General features: G+C 44.6%; 2 protein-coding genes across 2 annotated transcripts; both read right to left on the bottom strand.

Annotated features, from left to right (window-relative positions):
* Positions 1–9,771: 9,771 nt before the first annotated feature.
* On the bottom strand, positions 9,772–10,104 carry N7498_008994 (uncharacterized protein; the record flags this gene model as incomplete). Its single annotated transcript, XM_058456056.1, has 3 exons — positions 9,772–9,827; positions 9,875–9,883; positions 9,951–10,104. The coding sequence occupies 3 exons, from the start codon at positions 10,102–10,104 to the stop codon at positions 9,772–9,774; spliced, it is 219 nt and encodes a 72-aa protein (XP_058306044.1).
* Positions 10,105–10,646: 542 nt separating this feature from the next.
* N7498_008993 (uncharacterized protein) lies at positions 10,647–12,893 on the bottom strand (the record flags this gene model as incomplete). The annotated part of the gene is made up of 7 exons (XM_058456055.1): positions 10,647–10,700; positions 10,796–10,941; positions 10,996–11,173; positions 12,022–12,118; positions 12,191–12,373; positions 12,554–12,666; positions 12,732–12,893. The coding sequence occupies 7 exons, from the start codon at positions 12,891–12,893 to the stop codon at positions 10,647–10,649; spliced, it is 933 nt and encodes a 310-aa protein (XP_058306043.1).
* Positions 12,894–19,407: the final 6,514 nt, after the last annotated feature.

Here is a 19,407-nt window from a genome sequence, read left to right as displayed (position 1 = left end):
CCCTAGCCCTAAGGATGGACGACACCTAGAACTAGTTAGTAATTAGATAATTACTGGTTAAGAAGTAAATATTACCGCATAGTGGCCTTCTTGAATTCGCCGGTTCAATCACTCCGTATGTTAGTGGCCTAGGCTGATAAGTAGAGGCTAGAAGCTTCTGTAGAAGTTCTATATCAAGTAATCTCTCTTTCGGAAGAAGAGAACTGTAGTAGTGTTGTTGATGGTTCTCTTATATTGAATTCGCGCAGCCTATATAATAGCTAGGCACTCCACCTATATTCTAATAGCTAGTTAGTAACTAGTTAGAAACTAGTAGGAATAAGACTTACTCCATAATTATGCTGGCGAATTATAGGTTGACAAGCTAGGCAAGAGGTTTTACAAGCGTCACCCCGAAGGAACTTCTTTTTAATTGCGTTATATAGTCTATAGAGATTAGTTTAGTCAAGAACTGATTCGGAATTAGTTTACTTACCCAATACTATTACGCTGTAGCTCTCCATGGCCCTCTGAGAGCGAGGAATCCGCAATCTCTTGGCGTATATTTGTGATTAGGGTCCATAGATCTTTGTCCACTTTTGTATGGGCTAGATATGAGAGTCTAGGATCAATAAACTCGCAGCTCTTAACACCATTACATTTAAAGCGTTTTCGCTCTGTTTGGCAGCCAAGGAATGCGGAATGCACAAATTCTCTTGATCCATACCCACCCATAGCGTACTGTGTCTAATAACTAGTTAGTAAGTAGTTTATAAATAGTTAATAACTAGTTATTCACTAACAGATTTGTCAGGATTTTAGGTGCATGCATTAATTCATGTAGATTTCCAGAGCTTCCAATTCAACATGGAAAGTTCCAGTTGATGTTCCCGTTCTGCCATCTCTCACCGCTTTCATCTGATCTTCCAATTATCTCTCATTTATCTCTCACTTTCCCCTCACTTCGGCCTTTACTATGCTTTTTATCTACGTCAGCCTACCAAACCGAGGTTATTAGGCCTTCTATAGCCGCGGGTAACAGCACGTTTACCTACCTCGGGCAACAGCACGTTTACGGCAAGATTACCTCGGGCAAACAGCCTACGCTTACCTTGGGTAATTAGCTAGATGAACTGAATATTTTCTGTCTATAAATATGGCCTAGAAACCAGACTGAATAAAACAAGAGCTTTCATCTGAATTATTCTCTTACTACCTTTCTCTCCTAAAGGCAGACCAAAGAGACCCTTTATCTTTATCTTTATTCATCTTCCAGGGGTAAGCCACTACGCCGCAGTAGTAGCTAACCTCTACGGGAGGTAGTATTTCTCTCTACAAATATTTGTCCTGAAGACAGCCCTGCCGCATAGGGACCCGCAGGCATTTATTTATCTCTCTTATTATTATCTACTACCAATCCCGACAAGATTTCATCACAGCTCGTAGCTTATCCGGTCTAGATTTGTCAATATTCACGATATAGGCAAACCCTTCCTCATGAGTTTCTGGATACTCTGGAAGTAGAGGCACATGCTCAATAATAGTAGCTGATATTGGGTGGGTTGGATGAAAGGTTAATGGTGTTGGAATATGACTTGGCTAGGAATAAATCAGTTTAAAACTAGTTTGGATCTAGTTGTTGTCAATATATATTTACCTCATCCGGGTCAGGAATTGCTGCTTGGAATTCTTGCCAGTCTTCAAACTCATCGACATACTCGCTCGCTGGTTCCGTATCAGGTTCAGAATTAACCTGTATAAGCTCAGTGAGGGTACGATCCTCATAGGCCCTCCAGATATAATCTGTACTGTGTTCCATGGTAATTGGGATGATGATAGAAAGAGACTAATAATCTGTGTGGGTAAATTACCGGGTTACCAGGGCATACCCTACAAAATTACATAATTGCGATGAGCACGGACCAAAACTGCCAAAGAAGTCACGTGACCCTTGCAGCGACCTAAGTGCCCACTTGCGATCACCTGGTTCCTCATCAATTAAATACAGTGGTAGGCGGTGTGCGCAGGTCAACCGGGTGCGCAGGTCAACCGGGAAATACATTAAGTAGTTATGGTGTAATGAGGGGCAGACATTAGCCTGTGGTGGCGCAAACTCAACTCCTGTTCCATGGTACCGCTTGCTTTCTATTTTACGCCGAAATGTTTCAACCAGAAGACCTTTATATTAATTATTCCACCTAACTGGGATGGACGCCGAACTTTACAGCGCTACATTAATCAGCAATGGACTGCACCCTGTGTACTGCTATTCCTCAACAATACAACGATTTGCTCATACGCTATGATCAACACAGTCAAGAATAAAGCAATCCAGTCATTTTACAAAAATATTACTTCTTGATAGGCATACGTTTATGCCCCCAGGGAATACGAGGCCTTTCGCGTAGGCCAAGCTAACCTGGTTACAAAATCAGGCGAACCTAGCTATCAATTGCGCAACATCCTCTGGCTTGTCTTCCATGGGGTAGTGACCTGCGTTTTGGAGCCAGATACCATCTGGTGCCCAGTCTGCCATGTTACTCTTGCCAATGACATTCACCAGGCTTGTAGTCTTTCACCAATGGATCACGCTCTCCACATACCACAACAATCTTTGGTCTGCTCTCCGTGGTCTCATTCAGGTCATCTCGTCGTCCCAGTTGCCAGTAAAATCTCGCATTGTCATCCCTTTCCGATAGAAGTGCCAGCGCGTTCAGGTCACTGAAGTGTCTTGGACCACAAATAGCTTCACATATCTTCCACAGAGGTGCCTCACGAAGATCTCTCAGAACAAAGCGCGGTATTCCAGTGCCCAAATGTGCAAAATTCTCGACGCTTGGTCTAGCGTTCCCGGGTACGTGCCGGTAAGGTGCCCCATAGCCTTCAACTTCTCCCTCCAAAATTTCTGGACATATGAATCTCGTGATAGTGGATTCAGAAACATAACCGTGCAAGACCCTACTCAAAAGGAACCAGGCTCCATAGAGAAGGCAACTGTTTCGACTCGTCTCGTGAGGTCGACGCGGTAAGAATGAATTAATGAGGAAGAGGCCACTGCATGACGATGAGGGAAGATGAGGAATAGTGCATAGAGCCACACACCTGATGTCGTTACTACTATTTCCAAAAAAAAAAAGGGGGGGGGAGGGGGGATGGGGGACGAAATGTGCTGGAATTACAGGCTTGCCGTGATAATGGCAGAGAAATAAAATTTTCACTTACCCACCCCAACTGTGTGCTACCAGCATGGCGTCTCTGAGTTGCACATGGTTGACAAAAGCACTTAACGTCCGCATGTGAAGCTCAAATGTAATACATTCTCGGTGCGTATGTTTGTCGCTTCGTCCGTGGCCGAGCCAATCAAGGGCGTAGAGCTCATGGCCCTCTTGGAGAAGTTTGGTCATAATCTATAGATGGATAAACATTAGCACTTCCCACAGTTTACAGTAGCATGTAATCACTGTTCACTGTTGCCCACCATGACCTAGTATCACCTGAACAAGATGGAGTAACAAATTCCAACACACCTTTCTCCACATATAACTCCAGCTCCGACTTCCATGTAGAAATACGATGGGCTTTTTCGGCAAATATCCACTCCTGCTGCTATCGATGGCAGCCGGCCTTAAATGAATGAATCTCACTCTTGCGCCACAGACAAGAAACTCTTCAGTGTTGTCATGCCATGGAATATCATTCATCCACTGCTTTTCAGAACGGTCGACTCTAACAATCTCATCATCTCGGAAAATATACTTCCCTTCTAGCTGAAGTTGCGCCTGCATCGCCCCCAGTCTTCTGTAAGCCTCAGTGTCTTCGATGAGCTTACTCCAAGGCAAAATAAGACGCCATATATTTCCGAGAACAATGGGGAGAAGACGAGACGAGACTTGTAAAATATAGATAGGAAGCAATGTACTAATCGCAAACAGCCGACATATAGTGAAAGATAAGGAAAACACACTTATGCGTTCGTAAAGAGTCTGGACGGTGACACCGAGCTGTACAGCAGCCAAGCGCAACAAGCAGCGGATAAAGTACAGCACCGCTGAAGTTGCAGCTTGCGGCGTTCTCAAGCCCAAGTTAAGGGCTAGTGGCTTTCCCTGGTTCCACGACATGGTGCAACAAGTGAAATTAGCAAATGCTTTTTTGGGAGCCGTATTCAGACTGGAAAGTTCATCAATGGACTTGCGCAAGTGGGTTCGCTTGGCGGTAGAGAGAGGAAGAAGCAATCAGTTATAGCTGAATACCCGGGCTAGGGCATCTCACCTTTTTCTTCCCCTTGCCGTTCCTTTTTTGAACATTCCCTTTTGATACTCCGTCGACATCTCCGCTTACGCCCTTAAGGGGTAAAGGTATGTGACATGCCAACGCACATGAGATCAGTAAGGCTGTCATTTTCGAGATATTTTACGATAGGGAATGTCAGAATGCAAGGGTTCTGTTTCTGGGGACTAAGATAACAGTCCCCAGAAGCAATAAGGACCGTGCCAGGAACTCTACCGTGCGCTCTACTATTGGCTCCTGGGGCTGAAAATGCCTCCGCCAAATAGGGCAGCGGACGACTTCTCAGTGGAGAAGAAGCCACCACGACATCTCGATTACCTCCCTCCTAAGTGGCCAGATGAAGAGAACTGGGCCTCTTGGCGTCACGTGACGACCCGCAATTATCGGAACGAACAGCCTATGGAGACCGGATTATTGGATGATCCGATGTAATTATTTCTTATGTAATCAGAAACCCCCATAAATTGCCAGATTCAGGGGTATAGCAATACAGAGTTCTTTTTACCGCTGATTGGCCCTTATATTACGTGCTCCGACAGCAATAACCTCCGCAGCAATGGTGTCAGCCTGGAAAACGCGCCCTGGAAAACATGGGCCAAGGCGAAGCACAGGCTCGCTACCATTGGGCCCGAGACGTTGAACTGTTAAAGACTTGAGACTCATGGTGGAAAATTCGTGTGACTGATAAAGGACGTAGGCTCAAAGACTGCGATGTTCACCTGGCTCTACGGGCAATTAAAGAATCCATCTACAGTGCGATGGACGTGGGATGCGTCGCCGCCGCCCAGTTGCACCGGGAGACCAAGTTCATATTTAGGCTATCTAGACAAACCGATTCTGAAGAACAACCGCATCCGAGACCGTCCTGCAGCGGCCGCTGTCGCAGCACGCACTGCTGGCGCCATTCTGAAGGCGCAAGGGGTCGAGTAGTGCCGGGCACGGCCCTCGCGCATCAGCGCAGATTTCGAGCATTTCCACCATCGCCATCGCACTGGCAGCTCGTCGAATCCGCTCGGATGCACCGTCGCCGCCGCATACTCGTTATCGTCACAAGGAAGGAGTACAGCTGGTGGTTTTCTCCAATCATATTCTTAAAGCAGGATTGGCAAGTCACGCCTAAGACATGATATGTTATAATTTGTCTCAATCCAAAGTTGCCGATTGTATCAAGGGCACTCGAGAGATAGATGACAGTTTGAACGTCCTAAGGGATGTGAAAATTTAAAGGTTCTTTAACTCTTTAACGGAATGTTGCCTTTACTGTTTCGGTTTTATACACATTGTGTTTGTTGTTTCTGTCTTGCGCTATTGTCCTCGCCTTGTCCGTGGGCTTTTACTGGCAGAGCGTCTATTTGCAGAGGAGTTGTATTGTTCACCGAGTTTTTTTCTCATCTACTGTCTATCTTGCATCAGACTTTATGCTGTCCTCGACTTAAAATTTTCGCCTATTAGAAGCCATCTTCAGACACAAGCGAGGATCGGGTTGATTAAATTTAACCATACTTTAAGCACATCTCCAACACGTGACCTGACCGTGAAGGTAGTGACCGGAGTGGCTAAATATAACTAAATCTGACCCCGATTTAATGTCTCATCCAAGTCATCTCATCGCCAACATTGTAATTCAGGACGGCAAAAGTCAGCGGTTGCATAGGAAATAGAGATTATCACATGAATACCAAGCGACCCAGGCATAGCCGAGTACCAGGAAATAAGACACGCCGAAAACACAGCAGACGGAACAAACACAAGCATCGAGGTTTCCAGCCGCTTTTCTTCATAAAAGAATACCAGTTGGAGTCAGCCGAGAATTGGTAACCTAATCTGTGAAACCTTAGGAATTTGGAGATAGCTCTGGACAGTGAATATCAGGACAGTATTCTTAAAACTCTATCGGGGCCAATCGAAATTAGACAGGGAACGCTGTCCGGAGGCGTGTGGCAGGAATTAATTATACTTCCCGGGCGGGCGAGGCTGTTGGCCTGTTATTGGTTTCTTGGGAAGGTGGCACTGCTGCATGACCTTCCAAATCAGGCTGAGCCCGCTTATCATGCGGCGGTTGTGTTGTGAGATGCTCACGTCGAAATCCCCATAGCGATATGTCTTCAAAAAAAAGCGCGAAGAATGTGAAAATACTAGTAACAAATATCAGCCTGTAGCGATAAAACTGCGAACTTCCAAAAACTAACAAAGTCAGAAAAACAAAAGTCTCAATGGTCCATTTCTGCGAGCATAAGTCGCCTGCGGGCGTACTTGTAGTGCAGATATGCTTGTCGTAGTCGAGACTCGAAAATATAAAAGCGGTAATCCACCTATTATCGTCAGGATTCAGAACACTAACATTGACAAAAGGTGTCGCACAGGTAAGAAAATCCGGCGTCAATGAAAAACCTAACTCTTTCACCGGTATGGGTTACCATTTGTCGCATTCCAGCTATATATACTCGGTCCCCGCAGCGGCATGCTATGAACGAACCTGGGATGTTTTAATGTTTATGCCTGCCCATAGGCAATTGGGCCAGTCTATAAATGGATAAAATTCCAAGCGCTCGTTGATCGGTATCGTGTTTCGTTCGAAGCAAATATGGGCCAGTCAGCTCAAGGTTTCGACACTGCCACGTCGAGAAAGAGTCAAAACGCGTGCATAGAAGGCAAAAATCATTCAATTCCGGTAAGCTAAACCAATGAGCTTAACACGTCCACACGTCCACTTATATGTCTATAATTGAGAACTCACTAACGGTATTTGCCTTGACAAAAGGACGTTGGAAGTTCACCATCTAGACCGTCGCGAATTCCACAGTCAGATGTCCAAGTCAAAGCTCGCATTGAGGTCTTCGAAACACCCCAAAATAACAGGTCTCGGAAGCCGACCGATGCCCAAAACCTTGATTTCGGGCACCAACTAAAGAAGAGGGAACGATTGGCGAATGACATATCTCCGTGCTTACGCGCAAGGATTAAAAATCGGGGTTGGGGAAAAGACTTGATATCAAAGGCCTCAAGGAAACTCAATTTTCCTGCTAGATGCGAGTATCCCAGGAAAAGACCGGCATCAGGGAGGGCCAAATGCCCAGTAAAATTCGTCAGTGACATCGGAATTGTGTCCGAAGAAGATCTGACCCAACCACAATAATGGAAAATGCTTCACAGAGTTATCGCTTGGTTACTGGAGATCACAAGTACCTCAGGTTTCCTGCCGTGATGGACTTAGGAGCCTACTAGATGTAATTAGTCGAAGTTGGAAGAGATCATGGCCATCCAATGCTGTTACCAGGACCCGTCGAGTAGATCCAGAGAATACCGTCGCCGAAACCTGACGGTGCTTTAAATCCATGCGTGAACCATTTCGTGGTAGAGCTGACGATGAAATGTAGTTCCGCCTAACTGCAGGCCGTCAGCCGCTGAGGGGTCGAGAGGTGCAGACCTAGAATGCTGCATATGGTTTTCAAGTAAGTAATTCGAGTCTGTCTTAGCACGTGTTGTCGAATAGCAATCGTGGGACAATAATCATTCTCTCCTTGAGGGGATCTCGCTGTGAGGAGGGAAGATTCCTACCTGACTTGCGAGCTACATTAGAGCTATAAGGTCTCAGGAATACAAGTCTAACCCAGATTGAGGAGGTCAGACAGGCCATTTTCGTAGTAGTTTTTGGAGTTTTTGGTCATTGTTGTCTGCCATTTTTTAACGATGGAGCGGTTGAGGATATGACTGTTGTCCCTCGCAGTAACTTCAACAACCCACATGGAACAATTTGGATCCCGTCCGTTGAAATGTAAGTCGCCCTATTTACACCTCATTAGCCGCTTGGCATCTAACGTCGCATAAGGTCATCCAAGGGTTCATCATCATGCTTGGGAAGGTTGGGTAACTCGCATTTCGGACCTTAAGCAGGGACTGAGCGAGTCACAGATAACTTACCGTTACTATTATCGGTTAGCGATCATGCCAGGCTCTTCGCGCATAGCGAAGGGCTGAGAATCTGTGATATAAGGTCTGTGCGCGATTTTCCAGAATGTCTGCATTCGTATATTAGAAACTTCCCGTGAAAACATATTTTACATCACTCTCCCAGAACAAACTAGACCAAATCCAGGAAACGGGAGCTGAAAACGTTAATACAATAATTACGTATTTTATTTACTCATATAAGTTAGCTAGAAATTGTCACTATAAAAAGGTATTGGCAGTGATCGGGGATATCCAGAGACTCACAAATCGTTAGCCCAGCTAGCAGACTACGATATGAGATTGGCGGCGCTCATGCATATCTTGTTCAATTGTTTGCCTTCTGATATCTCGCAAGCGTCTAGCCTTCTCTCCCATTCCTCTCTAGTCAGGGGGCTTTTTTTCTTTCCTATGGTATCCACGTCGAAACTGTTCTGCGACGAGGTTGCCCTGGAAAAAAAGCCGTTGATCAATGTCGATTACCTCTCGCACATATGGAGAGAAGAGGATATTTGGGTGACCAGGAGGTTTGTGCTCAGGGAAAAAGTGTCCTGAAGAACAACACTAGACTTGAGAATGCACTCTGGAGGACACGGACAAAGTGCCAACAGCAGCTGAACATTGTACCATCCGACAGGGTGGACTGGTTAGTCAAACGCTGAAAAGACAGGATTGCGCGAGGTCAACCCAGTTTTAGCAATCTGTCGTTAGGGCGAAGGATAGCGACGTTACCTGGCTTTATGGTCCCTGGAAGTCAACTGGGCGGTCACCTACTGCACGTGCCGCGGCATCACAGAGACCTTACGAAAGCTTGCAGCCACCACCTACCACAAGACCATCGCTGAAGAGGGCGTCGTCCTCCGTACCCTGCACAACATTGGCAGCTCACAACCAACTAACGGTCCACTTGACTCTGGGGAAGACGGTTCCAAAACCAGTGGCGACCAGGCATGGATCAGATTGTCATGTGCGTCCGCTGTCCGCTACAGAGAGTGGCCCACGTGTACCCAGTTGCTGTCGACTAACCGCAAGAGGGTACATTTTGACCCAGAGGTTCGGCAGTCTAAATATGTTCGGGCCCATTACCGGGGGAGATACTGCGCTTAGAAAAGTCTTGGCAAAGGAGGGGGGGGGGGACTGAGTAAACACGATACGTGACTACAGGTCAGTGCACCTAGGGTCGGAGGTCGCTGCACCTAGGCACGTGACGGTATGCAAACACCTACAAACAAAATTTCACTTTCTGTTGCAAAGCTTTTCGCCTTACATTACCTTACATTCTCTATCCACTAATTTTTTCTTCAATTTACCATACCTTACCCTTTACATTATTTCACTATGCAATGTGATTCCGAGAGACAACTAAGACAATAGACTAGTTATTAACTAGTTCTCTACCACTCTTTAAAAGCTCTAGCTCTACTTTCAGTTTCTGATTTTCTAATTCCAACTTTTCCCTCCTTAATCGCCGTTCCTCTATATCATCCTCTATCTCTTGGTGCCTTCGCTTAAGCTCAAGGCTTTTAAGCTCAGTATATTGATCGTCATTAGACGCATTTACCGTAGCAGTGCGACGGGGATTGAATCCGCTTGGCTCAGGGCTTGCGGGGGTTCTATAAATTAGTTAGCAACTAGTAGGTAACTAGTTAAGGGCACGTACTGAGAACGACTTTGAGAGCGATTTAGCGTAGATACTCTAGATCTTGACCCTCTCGGTGTCTTTGACCTATACCGACCAACGATAAAACCTGAAGAGGAGGCCTCCCAGAGAATCTGATCGTCGATATCATCTTGGTCCTTTTGCGCTTTGTCTCGATCGTTCTGCTCTTTTTCCGCTTTTAGTCTTTTCCGCTCTTCGCGCTGTATACTATTACTGAAACGAGTCTCCATATTATTAGCGTGATAGCCATGATGGATACCAAATCTCTCTCGAATAGAGAATTGATCGATGTCTCGCTGATCAAGGAATCGTGACCTTATAACTAGTTAGAGGCTAGTTTCTAACTAGTTATATTGAACTTACTTCATCACTGCACCTAAAAGAGTGTCGTAAACCCCGAGAAAGTACGATTTCCAATGGCTTTGCTCAACAGCATTCGTATAAGGCCGAAATCTCTGAAAGAATTCAGGGTTTATACCCGAGCAAGCCTGACATAAACTAGCAGCAATTACTGGATGTCTCTTATGCTGAACCCAGCCTCGTAGGTTTGGGTCGTGGTCTAGATAACTAGTTAGTAACTAGTATTTGACTAGTTAATATTTTTACTTGCCCACAATCAAGTTAAGCAACGTGTGATAATCGCTTAAGGATTGACAGGAAAGTAGATCAGTTAAGCGTCGGCGGGCATCAATATGAGAGCCATCTAGCCTATTAGGGTATATCTTGACTACCGTTCGTATAAAATGGATAGTACAGAATATCATAATATAAGTTAGCTGCCAGTTTCGAGGACGTCTGTAGGGGTCTTGGTCTTAGAGGAAATCTCCTAAACCTTAATTAGTTGTAACTAGTTAGAGAGTAATTTGTAACTAGTTAGAATAATAACTCACCACACATCTGATTTGGACACATATCACTAACTATAGCCTTGATACCTTCACCATGAATGGAAAAGAACTTGATGGGTCTCTGAATAGCCTGGGACACTAGTTCAAACACTCGTTGAAAGATGAACTTATATGCCGTAGGGTTTTCCTGGTCCGTGAAGACACGGAATAGTGTCATAACTAGAGAACTAGTTAATAAGTAATTAAAGACTAGTCAAATAGACTTTCACGTACTCTTTCCATAGTCTAGTAGCATCGTAGCAAAAATGACCTCGTTCATCACCCCTTTCACCCGTTTGTAAGACATATCAACTTCAATAGCGTCAAGAGATGCGAGAAATACCATCTGTGCATAGAATGCACAAAAGATATATGTCCCATGGGTAGTGTGGTAGGTTTCGCGGACGTATTGCTAAGTAGAACTAGTTAGAAACTAGTTTCAATCTAGTAGTAAATTAGTTAATACTATACCTTCAATGCTGGATCAACTCGAACTTGATGACGGACACCAGCTAGATTTTTTCCCTAATAGGTAGTGTAACGCTCGCTGTTTCCAAATCATAGCTACAATTTTATCACTCTTAGCGAAGCTAGAGTGAATCTGAGATAGCGTAAGACATTGCTTTTTCTCGCAGAATTCGCGGAGCGCAGGACTTCGAAGAAATGTGCCTTAAAATTTAGTTAATAACTAGTTATTAACTAGTTGTATTTCATTATACTCACTTAGTGTTAGGTCCGGGTTCATATTCCTACAAATAACATCAAGAACTTCGCTTGCAATTGACTATAGAGCTTTCGTAGGTGGTGGCGGTGGATGATTATGGACCCCACGTGAGTAGAAGATAGCATATAGGTGAGACCTTATATCGTATGGGATAAAGGTGTAGAAAACGACGTCGCACGTGCCATAATCTTGGATAGAGCCTTGGCCCTGAGGATGGATCATTCCTATTACTAGTTAGAAACTAGCTATATAGTAGTTGATAACTAGTTCTTGCCGCATCTTGTCCTTCGAGAGTTCTGTGGCTCGATAACACCGTATATTTTCGAGCTTGCTTCAAAGGTGGTACTTAAGAGACTCTTAAGAAGCGGTATATCTATCGAGTTCTCTTTCGCAACTAGAGACTGATGGAAATGCTTTTTATGATTCTCCTAGGTTGCGTTGAAACACCCAACATAATAGCTAGTAACACCACTAATGTTCTAGTAACTAGTTAATAAATAGTTTGGCACTAGTATTCGTAAAATGAGCGAGCTTACCTGCTTGTCGTACGTGCCAAAGGTAGGCCGACAACTTTCAGTTTGCGCTTTACAAGCTCTCTCTGTAGTAAACTTCCCCTGGATCGCATAGTATAGACTAGTAAAGTATTAGTGATATCGATTATAGCGTAGAACTAGTCTTTAACTAGTTCTTAATTAGTTTACCTACGCTGTACTTGCGCGCTGAAGTAGCCCAAAATCCTCGGTGTGCTCTATCCGTCGCCTAGCTTGAGCGATCTTAGTGAAAAGCGCCTCATCCGCGTAAAGATGACCCATTCTAGCAAGCTCTAGGTCAAGGAACTCGCAGCGCTTAATACTAGAGCATATATATCGTTTTTTCTCTGTTGGGCAGCTAAGATACGTATTAAAAACGTTTGATGTTGCACCTTTGCCTTTAAACGAGTACTGGATCTATACCGGCTATCTAGTTAGTAACCAGTTAATAACTAGTTTAAAGGCGACCCCTACCGATTTAAGTGTGTCTTTCGCCTAGTGGGGCTTAATATTTTCGAGGTTCACCACGTATGCGTACCCAGCGTTATGCGTTTGTGGATACTCAGGTAGCAAGGCCACATGCTCAATAAATGCTGCTGATATAGCATGTGTTGATCGATCTGTTAAGGGCATTGGAAGAGGGTCAGGGTGCTAGAGAAATAGTTAGAAACTAGTTGGTGAAGAGTTGTATATTGTCAATGCAGATATATATTTACGTCGTTTGGGTCTGGAATCGATGCGTGACGATCTTGGAGATCACCCTGCTCCCCGAATTCAAAGGCGTCGTCGGTCGGTTCAGGTGTAGGGTCAAAACGTATAAAATCATGGATCATCCGATGCTCATAGTCCTTCCAGATAGGTTGATTACTATTCGCCATAGTGATAGTAGTGATAGTGAGGAATAGAAAACAAGCCAAAACAAATACAGTACAGTGGTGTAACGTAAGTATTTGACCTCGAGTACTTCGGCCTAGGACCCACTTTTCTAATACTGCCAGGCAGAAACCTCTGAAATTCAATTCAGTCTAATAGCTAGTATGCCACCCCTCATACTTAATAACATCAGCTACCCTGTGAGGCATAGTTTCTGATAGATGCTTGAATAATTCAATATCTAGGCCTTCCCAGGCTTCCTGTGCAGCTTTTAGCAATAGATCTAACGTAGATTCGTTGTTCGGTAGGCGCATTAGCTCAGGATAACGCTTAAGAATTTCGGCTTTTAGCAGCGCCCAGAGGTTCTCGATCGGGTTTAAATCAGGTGAATAAGGAGGCCATTCCATAATCTCGCAGTTAAGCTCATTAAGAGCTTCCCGTACAATATATGCAGTATGAACGGGCGCGTTATCTTGCTGAAAAATAGCATTATTATCAATACTATTAAGTAGCGTAGGTAAGATACGCCGATAGAGCTCTTCAATCGTACGTGAAGAAACACCACCTCTTCTAGACGTAGGATCTCCGAATAATGGAATTAGGCCTGATCGACGCGGTAAGCCAGAGAAAGCAGCCCAAAACATCTGCTTAATTTGCTTCCCTCGCGCCGGAACCATCTGAACCTGAGAGCCTTCTTTTGAATGCTGAAAAAGCTGGTCTTTTGGACGTGTAAACGTCCATTCTTGCCGCTGGCCTATTCCACGTTCAACTGTACATTCGTCTGACCAGTAGACGCGGGCCCAGTCTTCAGGAGTGAAGTGTTGGTATTCGAGTGCCCATTGAAGCCGTTTCGTAGCATGTTCAGGCGTAAGTGCCGGACGCTGCATTTTCCTCCATTTTCGAAGACCCATTTCGTGGGTTAGACGCCAAATTGACTGGCGATGGACCTTAAAATCGACCTCTCTAAGTAGATCTTTAATCAATATCGATGGCTTTTCTTGTATAGTGTCGTAGATATAGTCACGATCCTCTTCAGTAAGCTTCCTTGGAGCGCCTAAGCGTGGAAGGCTTTCTTGTTTTTGACGCTTTGCCTCTTGGGTAAGGGTATATTGAATTGTTGAGCGTGGAATATCGGGAAAGCGCATCTTCTTAATGGTTGTTGCACCCCAGCCATTTGTAGCGTGTAATTCGCAGATCTTGGCCCTAGTAAGGCAGTCAAGCTCTGGGCCTCTCTTCCCACGTATAGGAGGCATAATAAGGTAAGAAAGACTGCTATAACGCGTTAACTGTAGCGTATATGTTAGCAAGCGCGTTGAAACGCGAGGTGTGGTGTACTAATAAAGTAGGCGGTATAATAAAGCGGTCAGGCTAAAAGTGGATCCTAAAGTACTCGAGGTCAAATACTTTTGTTACACCACTGTATGTAGGTAAAATACCTTGTTACCATGGCATACAATGATTAGTAAGTAGGAATGCGAGATGGGTGCAGTGAGCTCAGAAAAGAAAAGTGGGGCTAGGTGTAGCGAGCTTTCGGCCTAGGTGTAGTGACCTGTAATCTGACACGATACCCCTGTTGGAAATTGGAGCCCTCATCCTAAGGCGCCAATATCGGTCGGCATCTCTCTGCCCCGATGGCTGCTGATTGGTCAGCTAGGCCCATGAGGTTATTGAAATTGGGCGCCCGTATATGCGGGTTTCCTCATCTATATCACCTTCTTTGCTTCTTTTCAGGGGGTTCTCTCATGGACGCCGGGTAGCGGTGTAGGAGAACATTTTTGTATGTATTTCCCTTAGAAAACAGTTCTCAGGAGAAGGATATAAATATCCCCCTGAGAATGAGCAGAAAAGATTATCAGAATTTACAATCAATTATCTGTCCATCCTCTTTTCGTCTGATCATCTATCCCTTCATTTCTCAACATATTCCAACAACGGTTCTCCTATAGACACCATTAGCCCGTGTCCGAATAGCTATTGCAGCCGGGGGAATGGCGACCCCCCGACCTCCCTCCTCCCCCGCAACCCCTGATTATGTTCGCCAACTTGCATAGTCGTTCCAGATTGTCCAGCAGACGTATTTCCACGAAGAGTGTTTTTTTAAGGGGCCGACAGGCCCAACCGAGTGGGTTGTCAGGCTATTCGAGTGGAGTAGGCTCGATCGCTATAGGTTTGGAGCGCCGTTATCAATGTGTCAGGCATATAGGTGCCCGAGCGCCCTAAGTCGGGGCGGAATTGCAAGGGACGTGTTGTGCCACCGAAACGGTAGCTGCTGCCCTGACTCGAGGGAACCAGCCACTTAAAGTATATTAGAGATCAACTTGGTCGGGCTTCATAACGCCAACCCAGTGTAGCGAAGCACCAAGAAGTAGTCAGAATGAAATTTAAGACTGGCTAACGGAAACTGCTTCCTTCCTTTTCTTTGTATCTGGATCCAAGGCTTTTGCTACCGCTGGTCCAAAATACGGCAAGCATTCTGTATTACGCTTACCGCACTAGGCCTGATATTGAAACCGCCCGGGCCGCTCAGGGTAGGGAGAAGGTGGGTCCAAATAGCAGACCCCTTCCCGAAATACAAGTAACCCTTCCTGAAAGAGAGTCCTTCCTATTATAGAAACTCACTAATGAGTTGCTCCACAGTCCGACTTCCAGCTAGGTGGTTCCAAAGTACCCATGGATGATCCGTACGACGCAACCGTTAAAATGCAAATACAATGCAAATCGAACAATGGATTTCAGTGAGGTAATTACCACGAAATAATTTCGTAGGTGGGTGCCTACTCGCCGCCTCTAGGGCTCTTGTTATCCCTGTTAGAGCTCGATGCCCGGTTGATACTCCTACTATCCTTCTTGTAAAGTACTTTCGCGGATCTTTCCATGGATATTGAGGGAGGCTTCTTTAACCTAGCATTTGAAGCCGGTGATGCACAAACAGAGACTACATTCTCATCATCAATCTAGTTCGATTTTGTCACGGCCAGCGAGTTCGCTCAAGGAAAAATAAATTCCGCAGCTTCCGGTGAGATTCTGATTATTTGACCGTTCTAGATGACAAGCCAAGACAAACATACCATTCTCCACAGGCTTTCCTGCACAATAAACTCATGAGACACGACACCGAGTGAACATCGTTCTAACCTGGCATCTCGGTCGGCGTTATCGCCGAGATCTTCCTTGTCACTTTCAAACCAATCTAAATAGGCTGCGCATTCCCCACCGCCGAATCGGTCGACCTAGTACTAGACTGCGCCATAACCCGCAATGCGGGTCAAGACCTTCAACCCGCACCCGAACCCGACCCAGCGGGTTACAAATTTAGATTTGAAAACCCGCAAATAACCCATCTTGACCCGAATTTACATAAAATCCTGGTCTTGGCGTGTATAATTCGGCTGATTCATCTTAATTAAATACTGTTATTTACATATGTTCTAGTCATAGTCCTCCTAAGTTATTGACTTTGGCTCTAATCACTTGAAATAAAATGAAATTCCTCTGTATATTAATTAATTAATATCAGTAATTAGTTATTTACATATATTTAGTAGGATCCGTCTAAAGGGTTACGGTGGAAGCGTGAGAATGTTAGAATGGCCTTTCTATTCTATAGAAATATATATCTGACATAAAATAAAGGTGGTGTACCTTTTGGAGGAAACGTCTTGCTTTTATTATTTTATCTTATATACACCTTCAATTTTATTATTTCCTATTAAATTAGTCCTTATGCTTTGTTATATTATAAATATAAGTCTATTCGTAATTTATTTAGGTGTGGTGTCTATAAAATAGGATTAAACGTAGTAAGTCAGAATCAAGTTGTAAAATTTTGACGGCCAAATGTGCTTTCGCGGGTTGGGCATGGGTTATGCGCGGTTCTAGATGGGTTCTGTGGGTTATGTGCGGGTTCTGGATGGGTTTTGCGGGTTATCGGTGGGTTTCGTGGGTTTCGTGGGTTTTGAATGGGTTCTGCGGGTTATACTCCACTTAATATTCCTACTATCCACCAATTATAGGACTCTTCTAGTCTAAGATAGTAATAAAATGATGAGTCTACTACATCTAGCGCTTGACTTCTACAAATGTCCTTCAGTAAGTCTTCACTTCTACTCTCACTTATCCCTTACTGTTCCCCTACCTCGTGATATTATGTCTCAAAGTCAGAATTCTGATATATTTTTGTCATCTCTCTATGATGATACAGACAGTGTTCCGTACCTCGCATCGGATCCCCCACAGCTATTTACCCCTGAGCCTTCTAGCAGTCAGCGAACATTCGACCCTTTTGATCAAGACTTTATCCGGCCGCAGCCTCGCCTATTAATTCCATCCGCTTTAAAGCGCGTTGGCCCTGATCGAAGAAAGAACTACGTGCTTTACGATCGTATAATGCATACTGAGTGGGTGGACTGGTGGATTGAGACTGACTATAGAAAGACTAGCAAAATCCGCTGGGATGCTAGCCATTCAGCGGACTCATAGCAGCACTTTAATCAAGTAGCAGAGAGTTCTAATGGCCAGCCTAAGGTTATGTACAAGCGCTGCGGTCTAATCCTTGAGCATCCATCTTCCACTAGGACTCCTAGTGGCACGAATCGACATAGTACATCTACGTTGATAAAGCATCTTCACACCACCGTATGTCAACAGCGCGCGAGGAATATTCAACAAGGGGCTAGTATTACTAGATTTCTACAGGATACAGTGAGTTCTATTATATTTAAAGATATAACCTTAGAAATCGCTAATAAATATAATACTTTGAATAGAAGTATACCTAACCTATAAATAAACGGTTCACCCAAGAGGCCTAGGAAGAGAAGCTACTCACCTTCCTTACGGTCGCACGTCTTCCCTTTTGGCTTATTGAGCATCCTGAGTTCCATAACCTAATTCAAATGGCTCAACGCGCCCCTTCTAGCCTTGAGATCCCTTCCGCAAAGACTATTCGTCGTCGCCTACAAACCATAGTGAAGGAACGGCACCAAAGCATCCTACGAAAGCTCCCTAGTTATGCAAAGATATCAATCGCCCTTAATTATTGGATGTCTCCTTTTTCTCAAGCATTTATAGCCATCACTAGCTATTTTATCGACGAAGATTAGTAGTATTAAGGGGTTCTACTTAGCTTTCAACCACTTTCCGGAACGCACTCTAATAAGAACCTCAGCGCTATACTCCTAGATATGCTTGTGCAGCATTAGATTTAGGACCGGGTACTTGTAATAACGGCCGATAATGCATCGAATAATAATACCTTGGTTAATGCCTTATAGCAGTCGCTATCGGATACAACCACTATTATTCGAGTTCCGTGCCTCGCACACGTTATCTAACTAAGCTTGAATGAGCTACTTAGGTAGATAAAAGCCGAGCCTACGAATAATACAACTGAGATACGTTAGACGACTGAGCGGTCTCAGCTTGCCTATACGAATGCAAAGATAAAGAAGCGGGATATTACTCGGACATTGAATAAGGTAAATAACTCTCACTTTTCTCTCACTTCTCTCACTATACTAATCATCTATCTTAAATAGGTTCGCAACCTTGCGATCTATATCAATGCAAGCCCTCAGCGCCGTGATGCATTTTCTAAGCTCCAGACTGAAGCAACTAAGCTTGTGCCCTTGCAGGATGTCAAAACACGCTGGAACTCCACATTTCTAATGCTTCGACGAGCAAAGCGGCTCCGATCGATATTTGATCCCTTTTGTATTGAATATGATCGGACTGACCTAGTGCTTGATGCAGATGAATGGCGTCAGATTGACTACCTTCTATGGATCACGCAGCCATTCTTTGATTTTACCCTTGAGCTATCAAAGACAAAGGACGCTACCACTCATCATGTGTTTCGAATTTACAACAAGCTTTTTGAACACCTTGAGCGGTCAATGGACCAGCTTACACGGAAAAAAGTTCCCTGGAAAAAGACAATGCGCAAGGCGCTTAAGGCTGCGCGTGAGAAGCTCGCTAGCTATTATCAGCAGACGGACACAATCCAAGGGGATCTTTATGCGGTTGGAACAATGCTCGCGCCAGTAAATAAGTTTCAGTTCTTTGTTACAAATGATTGGGACGATCAATGGCGCGATCAATATCGAAAGAGCTTTAAGACGGCTCTATCTCCATACCAAAAGCGTCTTTGTTCTCAGCAAAGCCTCCCTATCTCTCAGGCGTCAACCCGAGTAGGCTCACGTCTTGATTTAATGCTCAGTGGAAGCAAACGCCAACCATCGTCGCCCAAGGACGAGGTAGTTCAATATCTTGATAGCGGTATGTCTTTTTATCTTCTCTTGCTTTCTCCTCTTCCTAATCAATAATAGATACTATTGATATCTCACCCCTCCCATTTTGGAAGGAGAATCAACACCGCTTTCCAGCTATTGCTGCCCTTGCCCAGGATACCCTTTCAATCCCAGCAACTGGTGCTGGAGTTGAACGTCTATTCAATACGGCGCGGGATGTCTGTCATTATCGCCGAGGACGCTTGAATAGCACAACAATCCAGGAACTAAT

This window comes from Penicillium cinerascens, assembly GCF_028974065.1.
Source record: "Penicillium cinerascens strain IBT 15544 chromosome Unknown scaffold_4_segment0_segment0, whole genome shotgun sequence".
Classification (NCBI taxonomy): Eukaryota; Fungi; Ascomycota; class Eurotiomycetes; order Eurotiales; family Aspergillaceae; genus Penicillium; species Penicillium cinerascens.
The sequence above is the reverse complement of the archived record's forward strand: the minus strand, read 5'-3'. Positions and strand labels throughout refer to the sequence as shown.